This window comes from Chenopodium album, chromosome 5 (assembly GCF_948465745.1).
Source record: "Chenopodium album chromosome 5, dcCheAlbu1.1, whole genome shotgun sequence".
NCBI lineage: Eukaryota > Viridiplantae > Streptophyta > Magnoliopsida > Caryophyllales > Amaranthaceae > Chenopodium > Chenopodium album.
In genome coordinates this window covers 35,709,144-35,722,167 of record NC_137838.1, presented here as the reverse complement: position 1 = coordinate 35,722,167, position 13,024 = coordinate 35,709,144, and the positions used below count along the sequence as shown (strand labels likewise).

At 36.1% G+C, this 13,024-nt stretch overlaps 1 protein-coding gene and 2 pseudogenes across 1 annotated transcript; 2 read left to right on the top strand and 1 right to left on the bottom strand.

The window, feature by feature from the left end:
* The first annotated feature begins 2,720 nt into the window (after positions 1-2,720).
* LOC145632828 (pentatricopeptide repeat-containing protein At2g36980, mitochondrial pseudogene) lies at positions 2,721-4,583 on the top strand (annotated as a pseudogene).
* An 814-nt stretch (positions 4,584-5,397) lies between these two features.
* LOC145630674 (putative clathrin assembly protein At1g25240 pseudogene) lies at positions 5,398-6,916 on the bottom strand (annotated as a pseudogene).
* A 560-nt stretch (positions 6,917-7,476) lies between these two features.
* On the top strand, positions 7,477-12,559 carry LOC145632827 (uncharacterized). The gene is made up of 6 exons (XM_081685161.1): positions 7,477-7,557; positions 10,490-10,588; positions 10,694-11,056; positions 11,164-11,332; positions 11,571-12,275; positions 12,447-12,559. The coding sequence occupies exons 1-6, from the start codon at positions 7,477-7,479 to the stop codon at positions 12,557-12,559; spliced, it is 1,530 nt and encodes a 509-aa protein (XP_081541287.1).
* Positions 12,560-13,024: the final 465 nt, after the last annotated feature.

The following is a 13,024-nucleotide window of genomic DNA, read 5'->3' as shown; positions in this document are numbered from 1 at the left end:
CATAGAGGCTATGTTAGGAGAAGCCAATTGACCCCGAAAGGCGGCTAGATTGGATCCTTTGTTTCGATATTCGAGCATGTTTAGTTCATAATTAATTCAATTTCTATGCCTTTGTTTATGTTCAAGTGAATGTTATACCTAAACCATTTCCCTTAATGTTTTATTTCTTGTTTTAGCATCTTTAGACTTTAGTTTATTTATCTCTTATTCCGGACTAGCTTAATTGTCGATAACATTTGGTGGTGTTAATTCGTTCTCTGTGGTTCGACCCATATGCTTGCCTTATACTCGTATTAGGTTTGTTTAGGTTGTATAAATTGTATTTGATCTAGGGATAGACAATTGACGACGCGTTTATTCCCTTGTCACCTAGCAGCAGTCTTTAACTGCAAACAGGAAGACATGACCTCTGTTAAGAGCTATGTTAGCCATTCTCCGATCCCTTTAGTGAGCTCTATCAAGGTATGAATTCTCTTTTTTCATACTTAATTAAAATATACTCGAGCTAGATGTATCCCTTTAATTTCCTAATAGATTTAAGTTTCTTTATTAAATTATTTCAACCATACTTGAGTATGGTGATGAGGTTCTTTATTTGAGCTCAGTGATAATAATGATGATTTAAATTAGCAGAAGAAAGACATTGGTGAAGTATGATGGTCGAGGCTGGGAAGAGATTTGCAAAGCTTACACTCTTTAGATCAGAATGCTTAATTGAATAGCTCTCATGCAAACAACCAGCCACCCGGAAAAAAAAAATGAAATCCCGTTGCAGATTCTGTGCATCGATTGATCATATATGAAATGCTTCCCTTGAGTGAATTTACACTCTTTAGAATGCTAAATTGTTAGATTTATTTAATGGGGTAGATTGAATGCTTCCCTACTGTCGCTTCATTAGCATATGAGTTTGAGAAGAAGAATAACGAGACGATTTTGGTTTTCAATCTTGGAGGTGGTACTTTTGATGTTTCGGGTGAGTTCATTAGAAAGAAAGACTCCAATTGTGAGAAATTTTATGTATTTATCTGCATTCTACATTAGTCTACTTTTTGATGCAGTACATCAGATTATCTTACATTGTAACTCTTTCTGCCTTTTGCAGTTCTTGAGGTTGGAGACAGAGTTTTCGAGGTGTTATCTACATCAGGTGACACTCATTTAGGAGGCTATGACTTCAATGAGGTAGGAACAAGGAATAGGTTCTTTACTGTTGTGCAATGAAATGATACAATTTTTGTAATTGCTACTGCAGAGAATGGTAGATTGGCTAGCAGAAACTTTGAAGAAGAATGAGGGCCGGTATTGATCTTCGGAATGGCAAGGAAGCTCTTCAGCGTCTAACTATAAAGCCGCTGATGATTGTTTAAATGTTGTTTAAGGAATTAGGTCTTACCATTTCTTTGTATTCAAGGCTAACCTAATCAAGGGTTGAATCTTTGAAGCGTCTAACAAAAGTAGTGTATCATGTACATATTTTTGCGAAATACAAATTAGTCCTTGTACTTATCTAACTATAATCAAGATACTTAAATGAAATCAATTTTGTCATTAATTGCGATAAAAAAAATTGCGATAACTTGGGGTAGCACGCATGCAGTTGCAATAATCTATCCATGGAATACACCTCTTGTTTAAGAGTTTTTAATATAATTGCTTTTTTTTTTTTTTTTTTTTTTTACTAAAACAGATGATTTTTTCTTAAAAAAAAAATCGATCCATATCCAGCAAGTTACATGGAATCGGGAACAGGTGTCGGACATAGAGACACGTCCAAGCGTCTGATCCAGCAAGTTCCAAAATTTTAAGACACGGGAAATTTGTCCGATATTTGAACACGGGTATGGGGACATGTCTATACGTCACTTAATTGATGCCAAATGTTTCTACAGAAATCTTGTTGTACATAATTGATGTCAAGTGGTGCTGTCAAGATGTTTGTGATTGGTGGCAAGAAGGGATATAATGGTGAAGTAATAAGGGCATGGTTGTCCATTCACACTAAATATCAGTGATTTTGATCAACAAAAAAAAGTGGAATAGTAGACAAAATTAATCAAGGTTTCTAAAATGGGGTATTAAATACCGCCAACAAAAATAATAATTTACTCTAAATTAAACAAATGTAACCTATTAAGTATTGTAATTATTTATCTAATATTTTTGGAATGAGTACACATTTTATATATTAAGTTTATTAACGCAATTATCAAAACAATCATTTCTCCAAATAAAAAATTAGTCATGTATTATTTTTTGTTTAAAACAAAGATTATCTTTTAAACAAATTTCCTCAACTTTAATTAATTAAATGGTTACATTAGGTATTACGTATTGTCATTACGAGATTTAACCACGCTTAATTAACCTATTAACAATTTTGCCAACTATTGACAGCTACAAATATGCACTATAGTAAACCCACCAACATTATTATTTTAAAAGTTTTTCACTTGGCATATTTAAGCTTACATCTACGTTTAATACCGCTCTTTTGATAAAAAAAATAAAATAAAATTACGTGGTTTATACTTTCCGTTCAATTTTATAAAATTGGGGGGCGCCCATGTTGCGGGTGCTCCAACAACTAAATTGAAATTTGCCAAAGATAGCAAACCGGTGTGCCACACTACCAATGAACAAAGCTGTTTCCTCCGATTTCAGAAAAGGTGAAGAATTTGGGTTTGTTCTTTGAATTTAACAGAGCTTCAATATATATTATGTCTTCAAATTTGTTCAAAACCACATCAATAATTTTGGCAACAGTAAAAGCAGGACAAATAGTGTCTGCTCGCAAGATGTTCGACGAAATGCCTATAAGAGATACAGTTGCTTGGAATGCGATGCTCACATCTTATTCTCATCTGGGTATTTACCCAGAAGTGTTTTCGCTGTTTCGGAAGATGAGAATTGCTAATACAAAGCCTGATCATTTCACATTTACTGCTACTCTAAGTGCTTGTTCTGGTGCAGGAGATGTGAAATATGGTTCTGCAATTCATGGTTTAGTTGTTATTTCTGGGTGTCAGAATTCACTTCCTGTTCGCAATTCTCTTATTGATATGTATGGAAAGTGTATGATTCCTTACAGTTCTGAGAAAGTGTTCGAGGAGATGCAACTGCCGAATGTAGTGTCATGGTGCTCACTTCTGTATTCCTATACAAATGCTGGTCTTTTAGGTGTTGCTGCAGAAGTATTCAGCCGTATGCCGGAAAGGGTTGAAATATCTTGGAACATAATGATTGCAGGTCATGCGCGGCATGGAGACTGTGAGTCGTGTTTGAACTTGTTTAGACAAATGAGAGAAGATGGCGGATGTCCTGATCAATGGACTTTGAGTGCCCTCGTAAACTCGTGTGTTGGAAGGGAGGAAACCAACTTTGGACTCATGATCCATGCTTTTGTGACTAAAAGCGGATGGTATACTTCTGTTGAAGTGCAAAACTCAATTTTAACCTTTTATACTGAGTCAGAATCTCGAGATGATGTTAGCAAGGCCCTTAAGTCCATGGACTGCTGGAATCAGGTTTCCTGGAATTCTGTCATTGATGCTTATATGAAAATGGGGAATACCCATGAAGCATGGATTTTGTTTCAGCAGATGCCAGAAAAGAATGTTGTTTCCTGGACATCGATGGTTGCTGGATATGCTAGAAATGGACAGGAATCAGAAGCTATTTGGCTGTTTGTTCATATGTTGAGAGCTTCTGTTAACCCTGACGAGTTAGCGTTTGGTGCATTCTTCCTTGCATGTTCTGGTTTGGCTTTACTTGGGCATGGTTTGATGATACACGGATGCTTGATACGGCATGGTTTCCGTGCCTCTGTATATGTAGGGAATGGTTTGGTTAATATGTATGCTAAATGTGGAGACTTACCAGGAGCAAGTAGAGCATTTGGTGATGTCGTCAGCAAAGATTTAGTGTCGTGGAACACAATGTTGTTTGCATATGGGTTGCATGGACGGGCCAACCAAGCCCTGCAGCTTTATGAAGAAATGTTGGCACAAGGGAATAGACCAGATGTTGTGACATTCATTGGCTTACTAATGACTTGCAGCCATGCTGGTCTTGTTGAGGACGCTCAATGTTTTCTGGATTCTATGTCATCAGTTTATGGCCTATCTCATGAAATGCATCATGTAGCATGTATATTGGATTTGCTTGGACGTGGTGGATATTTAACAGAAGCTAGATCATTAGCTAAGGGAGTAAAAGTTCTCAAGGGAAAGTCATCTGAAACAATGTTAGGAGCATGTTCCATGAACTTAGACATACCGTTAGCAAAAGAAATTGGGGATGATTTGATTATAACCAAGCCTCTTGATGAGATGAGTTATGTTTTGATGTCAAATTTGTATTGCGCTAGTGGACAGTGGAAAAAATCTGAGACGGTAAGGAAGATTATGGCTGATCAAGGAGTAAAGAAAACGCCTGGATGTAGTTGGATTGAGTTAAAAAATGAATCGATAAGTTTTGTTTCAGGAGATTTTTTACACCCATACATGGACAAGATGTGTAAGATACTAAGCAATCTTGAACTTGAATTGAGATATCCATGCATTTTGAATTGCAACAGTTAAATTTTTATCTCTGACATCTATATCTTGCCACTTTTCCTGCTTTATACTGTAACACATCTAACTCACCTTATATAGTTGATTCGGTCTACAGTTCTATACTATACTTTGTGCTCAGAATTATACTAACATTTTCTGAACACATGCATGTGTATTTACTTTTGTTCAAGTTTTTACTTTGTGTTGCTTCAAGAATATCTTTTTCTGAGGCTGAAGCCAGACATCCACACTTTTGTACTTTTGGCAAGTGAGCTGTACAGTTATCTCAAAATTACTTGGTGAGTAAACTTTCTTACTGTATGTTGTTCATGGCAAGGCCTCGTGAAATCCAATGAGAAGAGGAACATCAAAGAACACTTCCCTCTGCTCATTGAAAAAGAATGAACTCCTGGCTTATAAGCTTCACAATGAACTTCATTTTTTGAATTGTAAAGATGATATACAAGCACTATATTTCATTGGCGATTAAGACATTTATGGGAACACAGCTCGAATCTGAGCTGAGCAGTAAACCCCAAAATAATAAAAATCTCAAATTTTTTTTTTTTTATTTATTTATTTTTTATTTTAATGCTATTTTGTGATACAGGGTACTCTTTATGAAATCAACAATTGAAAAAAGTGACCTTTTTCTCTATGCTAAGGATCCCCTTAGTGCTTTACGGATCACACATTCACACCTCTACTAATTCATAGTATCAACTGATGACTGATATATATGATGTATATACTTTCTTCTTATTGGCTGCACTAAGCCACTGTCAATAGAACTGATTTCTCTATTTGAACTAGTACAAGTAGTTGCTAGATTTGCACATTGAAAGTTCAAATGCTGTAGATGAATATGTAATTTACAGTGTGTGTATCTAATTGTGATTGATTTATAGGTGTACAATTGTGAATGATTTTGCTAAAAAACTTTTATCATCATAAAGTATATGATTGCGAGTGATTTACAGAATGTTTTGAAATACCAATAGAACCTTCACTATTTGAAAACCCTATTAGCCAGGCAAACTTTAAGGAAAAAGCGGTCATATGGTAGATAACCTGGAACAAGAAGAGATTTCAAGCATCTAGAAGTCTACAACAAGCAAAGTACATATTGGGAAGGTTTACCTTCATAATCAATAAAGGGGTTGGACTGAGTTGCCTGTGGGACAATAGAAGAAGCAGCAAACGTCCATGCTCCACCTCCATTCTTAGCTTGGCTGATATCTTCGTCAAATACCTCCCATTTATCTGTAATTACTGTCTTCAAGGATGACTTATCTCTTTCCATTTGATCAATATCTTTTCTCTCACTAACACACACTATTGTTGCTGTACTTGTACCAGGATACTCCTGATTGTAAGAACCTTTTTCTTCATGATCATCTTCTGAAGGCGAGACCCCATTTCCATTAATAATTTTCTCAAGTTCTAATAAGTCGTCCTCTAGGATTTGCTGGATTTGTGGACATTCAGTTGCATGAAGCACCCCAATTATTTGGCAAAACTCAAAATAATCAGACAAGTCTTCTCCTTGTTTGTTGGTTCTATGTACTACATCCAGGGCCATTGAAGCTTCCACTTTTCCCATCCGATTAGAGTAGATTTTCACTAGAGCCTTGGCGATTCCATCACAAATCTTACTATACAATTCAAAAACCTCAATAACCATACAATCCATAGCCTCGAGGACCACCACTTCATCTGTCATCCTGATGCCCCCATATGGCCTGACATGTAGTACTGCTTCAAGCAGATCCTGCCACCGCTTCACCCTTTCCAGTTGCATCCTTATTCCATCTTTCTCCTCTACAATCACTGGGAGTGCCATCTCATCCTGCAACTCTGCTGACTGCGTGACAGACTTAAGGTCTGAGAACAAGAAGTAAGCCTGAACAAATGAACTGCAAGCCCCACGAAGAGGTCCATCACGAATATACCCATCCTGAAACCCCGACAAATCAAAGGGAAGCCGTCCAATCTTCCGTGTGCCAGGAGCCTTGGTGCAGAGGACTCCATGGAGGAGGATCAGAGACTTAAGAGCCACAATCCAGTCATGTGTACGTTCCAACCGGCGTGTTAAAGCCCACAGCAAAATGATCAAAAGAGATGGTGAGGTCCTGACCCACATGAACACCCTCTGAGCATTCTTGTAATCCACACAAGAATCATCATGACTTGTTGCTCTGATCAATGCTGCCTCTAGATCAGGATGCCTATGCCTCGTTTTCCTCGATAGGCTTGCCATTATAATGCTGTTTCGATCCTTAATTATACCCGATGCTCTCTTCCATAGCTGCTTCATTATTGTGAAGACTATCTAGCTGGTTCGAGTCACCGGATGATCAAATATGATATTATGATTGGTGATATTGAGTTTTTGATTTTCGTTTGTTGTTGATTTGTTTGAGTATTGAAATTGTTGATAGGATATGAGGTGTTGTGGAAGTGGCAAAATCGAAGGAAGAAATCAAGAGGGAACAGAAACTGCTGGTCGGCAGAAGGCTGTTTCCTCTTGATTTCCTTCTTCCTGTTGGAGTTTCAAGCCTACAGCCTGTTGAATATAAACGTGCGCGCATGCACTTTGAAGCAATATGCCTTTTTTTTTTTTTTTTTTTTTTTTTTATTATTATTATTATTATTTTGATCTTTCTATGTAGTTATATTTGTTTGAAACTATGTTTTTTATTATCTATTTTCTTTTCTTTAAAAACTAAATTTAATTTTGCTTGTACTAGACATTACAGTTTTAAAAAAAATAATATTAATAAAAAAAAATTAAAGTCTTGTTATGTTTGGTTCCATGCATATTAACTTCTTATTAATTTTAGTTAATAATAATTATACAAATACATCGGCAAATTTAAAAGTCAAAAAGTTGCCAGCAAAATAGAAGTATAGAACAATGGAAGCTTTACCAAGGGGACTCCATTACCCACCCCTTGGCTTATATAAACTAGTCCAAATGTATGCAATATGTGTACGGGTATAATCTTGTTACAAGTATACAATGGAAAAAAAATATTAAAGATAAAATGTCATATGAAAATTAATAAATTAATTCACGAATACAAAAGGGTATGCTAAAAGTTGGAAGTTGGGCTTGATACCTCGACTAACAATGTTAAGCGACTGAGTTTGATTGACAATAATTCTACGCCGACATATGGGACATAAAACAGATCTATAATGAGAGTTGTAGTAGTCTGTTATGTTTTAGGCCGAGACTCAATCGTTTGCAAATGTATGTTTAAAGTTTAGATTTGTTTTTAAATGGCCATGTGTTCGATTCTAGGATTTCTTGATTTTTTTTTCATCCTTCTTTTGTGAAGAAAACCTGTACAAAGTATTGCATTTTTAACTAAAATATTTTGATTCAATTTTAAAATATACAGACAAAAACCGTTTATTAGCTATTTATATTGTGCAAAAGTGGCTAAAACAACACAAACTACAACTTGGTTGCACTGAACAACATGGACTTTAAATGGAGCTAGCAATGAAGAGAACTTGGGGACGGGATTGGAACTGTAAATGACATAAATGTTTTCTGGTGTCAAAGATTCAACTATATAAGATTAAACACACACACCCTTGTAGGGAGTATTTCAAGCATCCCACACTTGAACCCCACTGTGATCATACACTTAAGTATGGTGGCGTCCAAAGGGAAGGAAGCTAGAGCAAAAGAGTCACCAACAAGTTTTAAGAACTTGTAAACCGTTCACAGGGTGAAGGTTACATGACGTGGGGTGAGACTAGGTTGTTGACTAATTCTCTCTGTCAAAACTAAATTTGTATACACTTAACAAACCTAAATACAAGTATAGAGACAAGTCAAGGATCGAACCCAAAGGAATGGGGGGAAATTAGCTATTGCCAAAGTCAAGCTATCTTGAAGCGTGAAAGGGAATATAGGTTGTCTAAGCTCAACTAAACAAACAAAGCAAACACAAAGTAAATCAATATATCAAACACTAGAGATTTAGGATCAACCTATTCTTACAATGGACACACACTAATCAGGTTGGAGATTGATCAATTCGAGTATTGCGAGTGAAGATAGATAATGCAATCAAAAGAGCTCAACAAGCTATCTCCTAGGGGTCTAACTAGCGCCAACTACGAAAGACTCTACTTGGAACGTCATAAACCAAGCTCAATTGATAAATGTGAGCTACAAATCAATGGTCCGTGTCAATGTAGGCACACAATGCAATCTAGCATGACAATTAAAGTTAGCTACTCTTTAACTAATCACACACATGCACAAAATCAGTCAACCAATTTAATCACAATGCTAAATCAATCAAAAACTCCCAATTAGCTATGATCCATCACTCAAACATGATTCCCCACATCCCTAGCAAGTAAACTACTACTATCCATGGAAGAAATCAAAATCAAAACCAAGCTAATCAACATATTCATCATCATCATTTCAATAAAACCAAATTCAATTAACTAATCAACTAATTTGAACAATCAACAAACAATTGAAATCAAAACTAAAGATTGAATTAAAGTAAAAAGAAATCCTTACAAACTTTGGTGAATTCAAAGGAAATACAAAGGAAATTTTGCTTAGAATCATCAATCATCAACCATGAATTTATCTCTCTAAAATCTAAGAACAAGTGTTTCTCTCTCTAAGAAAATCAAACCTAAATTTAGAAGAAAACTCTCTATATAGTAAAACTAACAAAGAGAAGTTAGTTAGATCGTCCAAAATAGACCCGTACAGGCGCGGCCTTATAAAAATGGGTATGGAACAGGGAGAGCAGCATGCGCGGCCGCGGCACCAGGCCGACCAAGCCTCGCACCCGCGCCTGGGAATAGGGCAGCCTCCTTCCTTCTTCATCATGATGCTCCTCGTGCGCTCCACTTGGTGTGCTTGATGAACACGGAGCATGGCAGACCAAAAAAACACCTTAACGGTGGGTTCAACACGAGAATTGTTGCCCCCACAGCTTGAAATCAATTGAAACTTACACATCTCCAAACTTAAGCTTCAAATGGAGAACACTAGGCATCTTAATCAATGAAAAACTCGAGAAGAAACCTCGGGAGTCCTTAGACAACAATCTTAACCTGAAAAATGAATGAAAACAAACAAATAAGAGGGAAAAAGACAAGAAAAACCAAGAAATGCATAAAAATGGAAAATCAACTAAGTAAAAAGCAAAATAAAGAAATAAAGAGCAAAACTAAGGCAAAAGGAAAGTAAAGAGCTATATAAGCAATCTAAAATCACCCTAAAATAGAAAAAATGAGTGCTATAAATGACACGCATCATTATACCCCTTTACGATCCATGAGATCGCTATCTCCATAGTGGTCCGGAACCATGACTTGATATTCGAGGATGAAGGTATAAATCCAACCTAAAAGTGATTGAACGTTCCTAATAATAGGCCTCTACTTTATTCTTATCATATTCATGTGCGCTTTCTAACAAACATGCAATCAATAGGTTAACCCTAAACCTGTTTAATCTATGTTGGTTGAATATTAATGCACAAACTAATCTATTATTGGCGATCACTTGAATTATAATCATATTAGCCTAAACAAGATTATTAATTATCTGATTAAGTGTGATTACAAGCACCAATTCCTTTTAAACATGCATAAAAGGCGTGATCAAGCAATAACAATAATATATCAAGCAACATAATATTAATTATCATCATCATCATAATAATAATAATCTTAATAAATCATAATAATATTAGCAAGATCCTAGGCATGATACTAACAACATTAATAACAAATCCTTGCACGTCACTAAACATTAAAGATCAAAGCTTTGACCTCAATAAAGTAGCTGCTGTTAAAAACCTACTTTTTCAGATTAATTGTGATGTTATTGGGCTTTTTAAGAATAAAGTAAAATAGAAAAATGTTGTGGTTATCAGAGAAAGATTGGTGTTGGGTGGTCTTGGACTACTAATCTTTCTTGCTCTCATAAAGGTAGAATTTGGGTTGGGTGGAAGGATGATAGGTTAACCCTGGATGTAATTCAAGTTCACGAACAGTTCATACACTGTGTAGTTAGTACCAAGGATAATTTGACAGCTCATATCAATTGTACATTTGTCTATGGGTTACATTTTATTCAGGATAGGAAAGCTTTGTTGGATGGGATTAGAAACTTGCCAATTTCAACTCTCCCTTGGTTATGTGCTGGAGATTTCAACTATGTTATGCATTCTAAAGACAAGATTCATGGTAATGCTGTAACTGATTATGAAGTGAGGGATTTTCAGAATTTCATTGATGACATGGAGATGGTTGAGATTAAGAGTAAAGGATTGCCTTTCTTTTGGTCTAATAAGGCTCATGTTGGGTCTATGACCTGCACCAGGATTGATAGAGGCCTGGTTAATCAAGCCTGGATTGATCAATATGGCCATGTTGAGGCTATTTATTTACCTCCTTCTCTTTCTGATCATATCCCTCTTCTTTTTGAGCTTATTTTCCTGGTAAAGCCAGAACATTCAGATTCTTGAATTGTCTTACCTCTCATAAAAAATTTAATTCTTCTGTTCAAGCTGCTTGGCAGACAGTTTGATCTGGTGGGGATATGAAGTGCATATGGACTAAGCTGAAATTGGTTAAGGAGCAGATGAAAAATTTAAATACCGAACATTTTAGCAATATCGATTCTAGGATTAACAATGCTCATAATTATATTCTTAAAGTTCAGAATTTGCTTGCTAGTAACTATGATCCTTTCTTGATTCTTGAGGAAGATGAGTGTATTCAGAAGATCAAGTATTGGGGGAATATACAGGAAAATATTTATAAGAAAAAATCAAGGGTAAACTAGATCAAATTGGGTGACTCTAACACTCACTATATCTTTTCTGTTATGAAGACTAGGAATAACAAAAACATAATGGATTATGTATTCAATTAGAGTCAGGTGCTTTTAAAGAAGCATGATGAGATTGAACAAGAGATTACTGGGTTTTATAAGAATCTTATGGGGTACAGGGCCCCTTCTCCTGCCTGTAGTTGATCTTGTTACTTTGAGAAAAGGGAAGCAGCTTTGTAAGGAGTCTCAACAAACTCTTATAGCTCTTATTACTACAGCTGAGATTGATACAATTTTAAAAGGAATTGACACATCAAAAGCTCCTGGAATTGACGGATTTAACTCCTTTTTTCAGAAAGCTTGGCATATTGTGAAATATGATGTGTATGCTGCTGTTCTGGAGTTCTTTGATACTGGTACTTTTCAGAGAGTATGGAATTGCACAATTGTCACCTTAGTGCCTAAGGTGCAAAATCCTTCATATAGTAAGGATTTTAGGCCTATAGCTTGTTGTTCTATTCTTTACAAGATTATATCTAAAATCTTAACAGCTAGGCTAGCTAGGGTTGTTGGAGAGGTGGTGGATGATGCTAAAGTTGGTTTCATTCCTGGGAAACATATCTGTGACAATATTTTTCTTGCTACTGAGCTCATTAAAGGGTATACTAATAAGTTTATCACCCCTAGATGTATGGTCAAGGTGGACCTTAAAAAGGCATATAACTCTATTGAATGGAGTTATCCCAGGAAGGTTATGGATGAGTTAGGGTTCCCTGGTATCTTTATTAATTGGATAATGAACTGTCTTTCTACAGTCTCCTTCTATATTCTTATTAATGGGGTTCTTGCCCCTCCTTTCCCTTCAAAGAAAGGGCTTAAACAAGGTGATCCTATGTCTCATTTTCTTTTTTCTATTGGAATGGAGTATTTGTCAAGGTGCTTACATGAGCTCCATGAGATTCCTGATTTTAACTATCACCCTTGATGTGAAAAGACGTAGCTTACTCACCTCATGTTTTCTGATGACCTGCTCATGTTCTCTTGAGCTGATAAAGTTTATGTTCAGCTATTGTTTCAGGATTTCTCTAAGTTCTCTGAGGATTCTGGTTTGTCTCCAAACTTGGACAAGAGTGAAGCTTATTTTGATGGGGTTTCTTCTGATGATTAGGCTGCTCTTCTTTCTGTTCTTGGGGTTTCTCTAGGTAATATCCCTTTTAGGTATTAGGGGTTCCCCTATCTTTAGAAAAGCTCACTATCAGTAAGTGTAAGCCATTAGTTGATAGAGTTACTTCTAGAATCACTAGTTGGGCTGCTACTCATCTCTCATATGCTGGTAGGCTCCAATTGGTTAAGATTTTTCTTTATGGGGTTCAAACCTAATGGTCTCAAATCATTGTGTTGCCTAAGAAAATTTTGAAAGAGATTGAGGCTAGGTTTAGGGCTTTTCTATGGACTGGGAAGTCAATCCTTCAAAAAAAGCATTGGTTTCTTGGAATACAGTTTGTCTTCTCAAAGTTAGTGGTGGGTTGAATGTTATCTCTCTCCCTGAGTGGAATATATCATATCTATCACTTAACTTTTATGGGATATTAGCCACAAAGCTGACTCTTTGTGGGTAAAATGGGTGTATAGT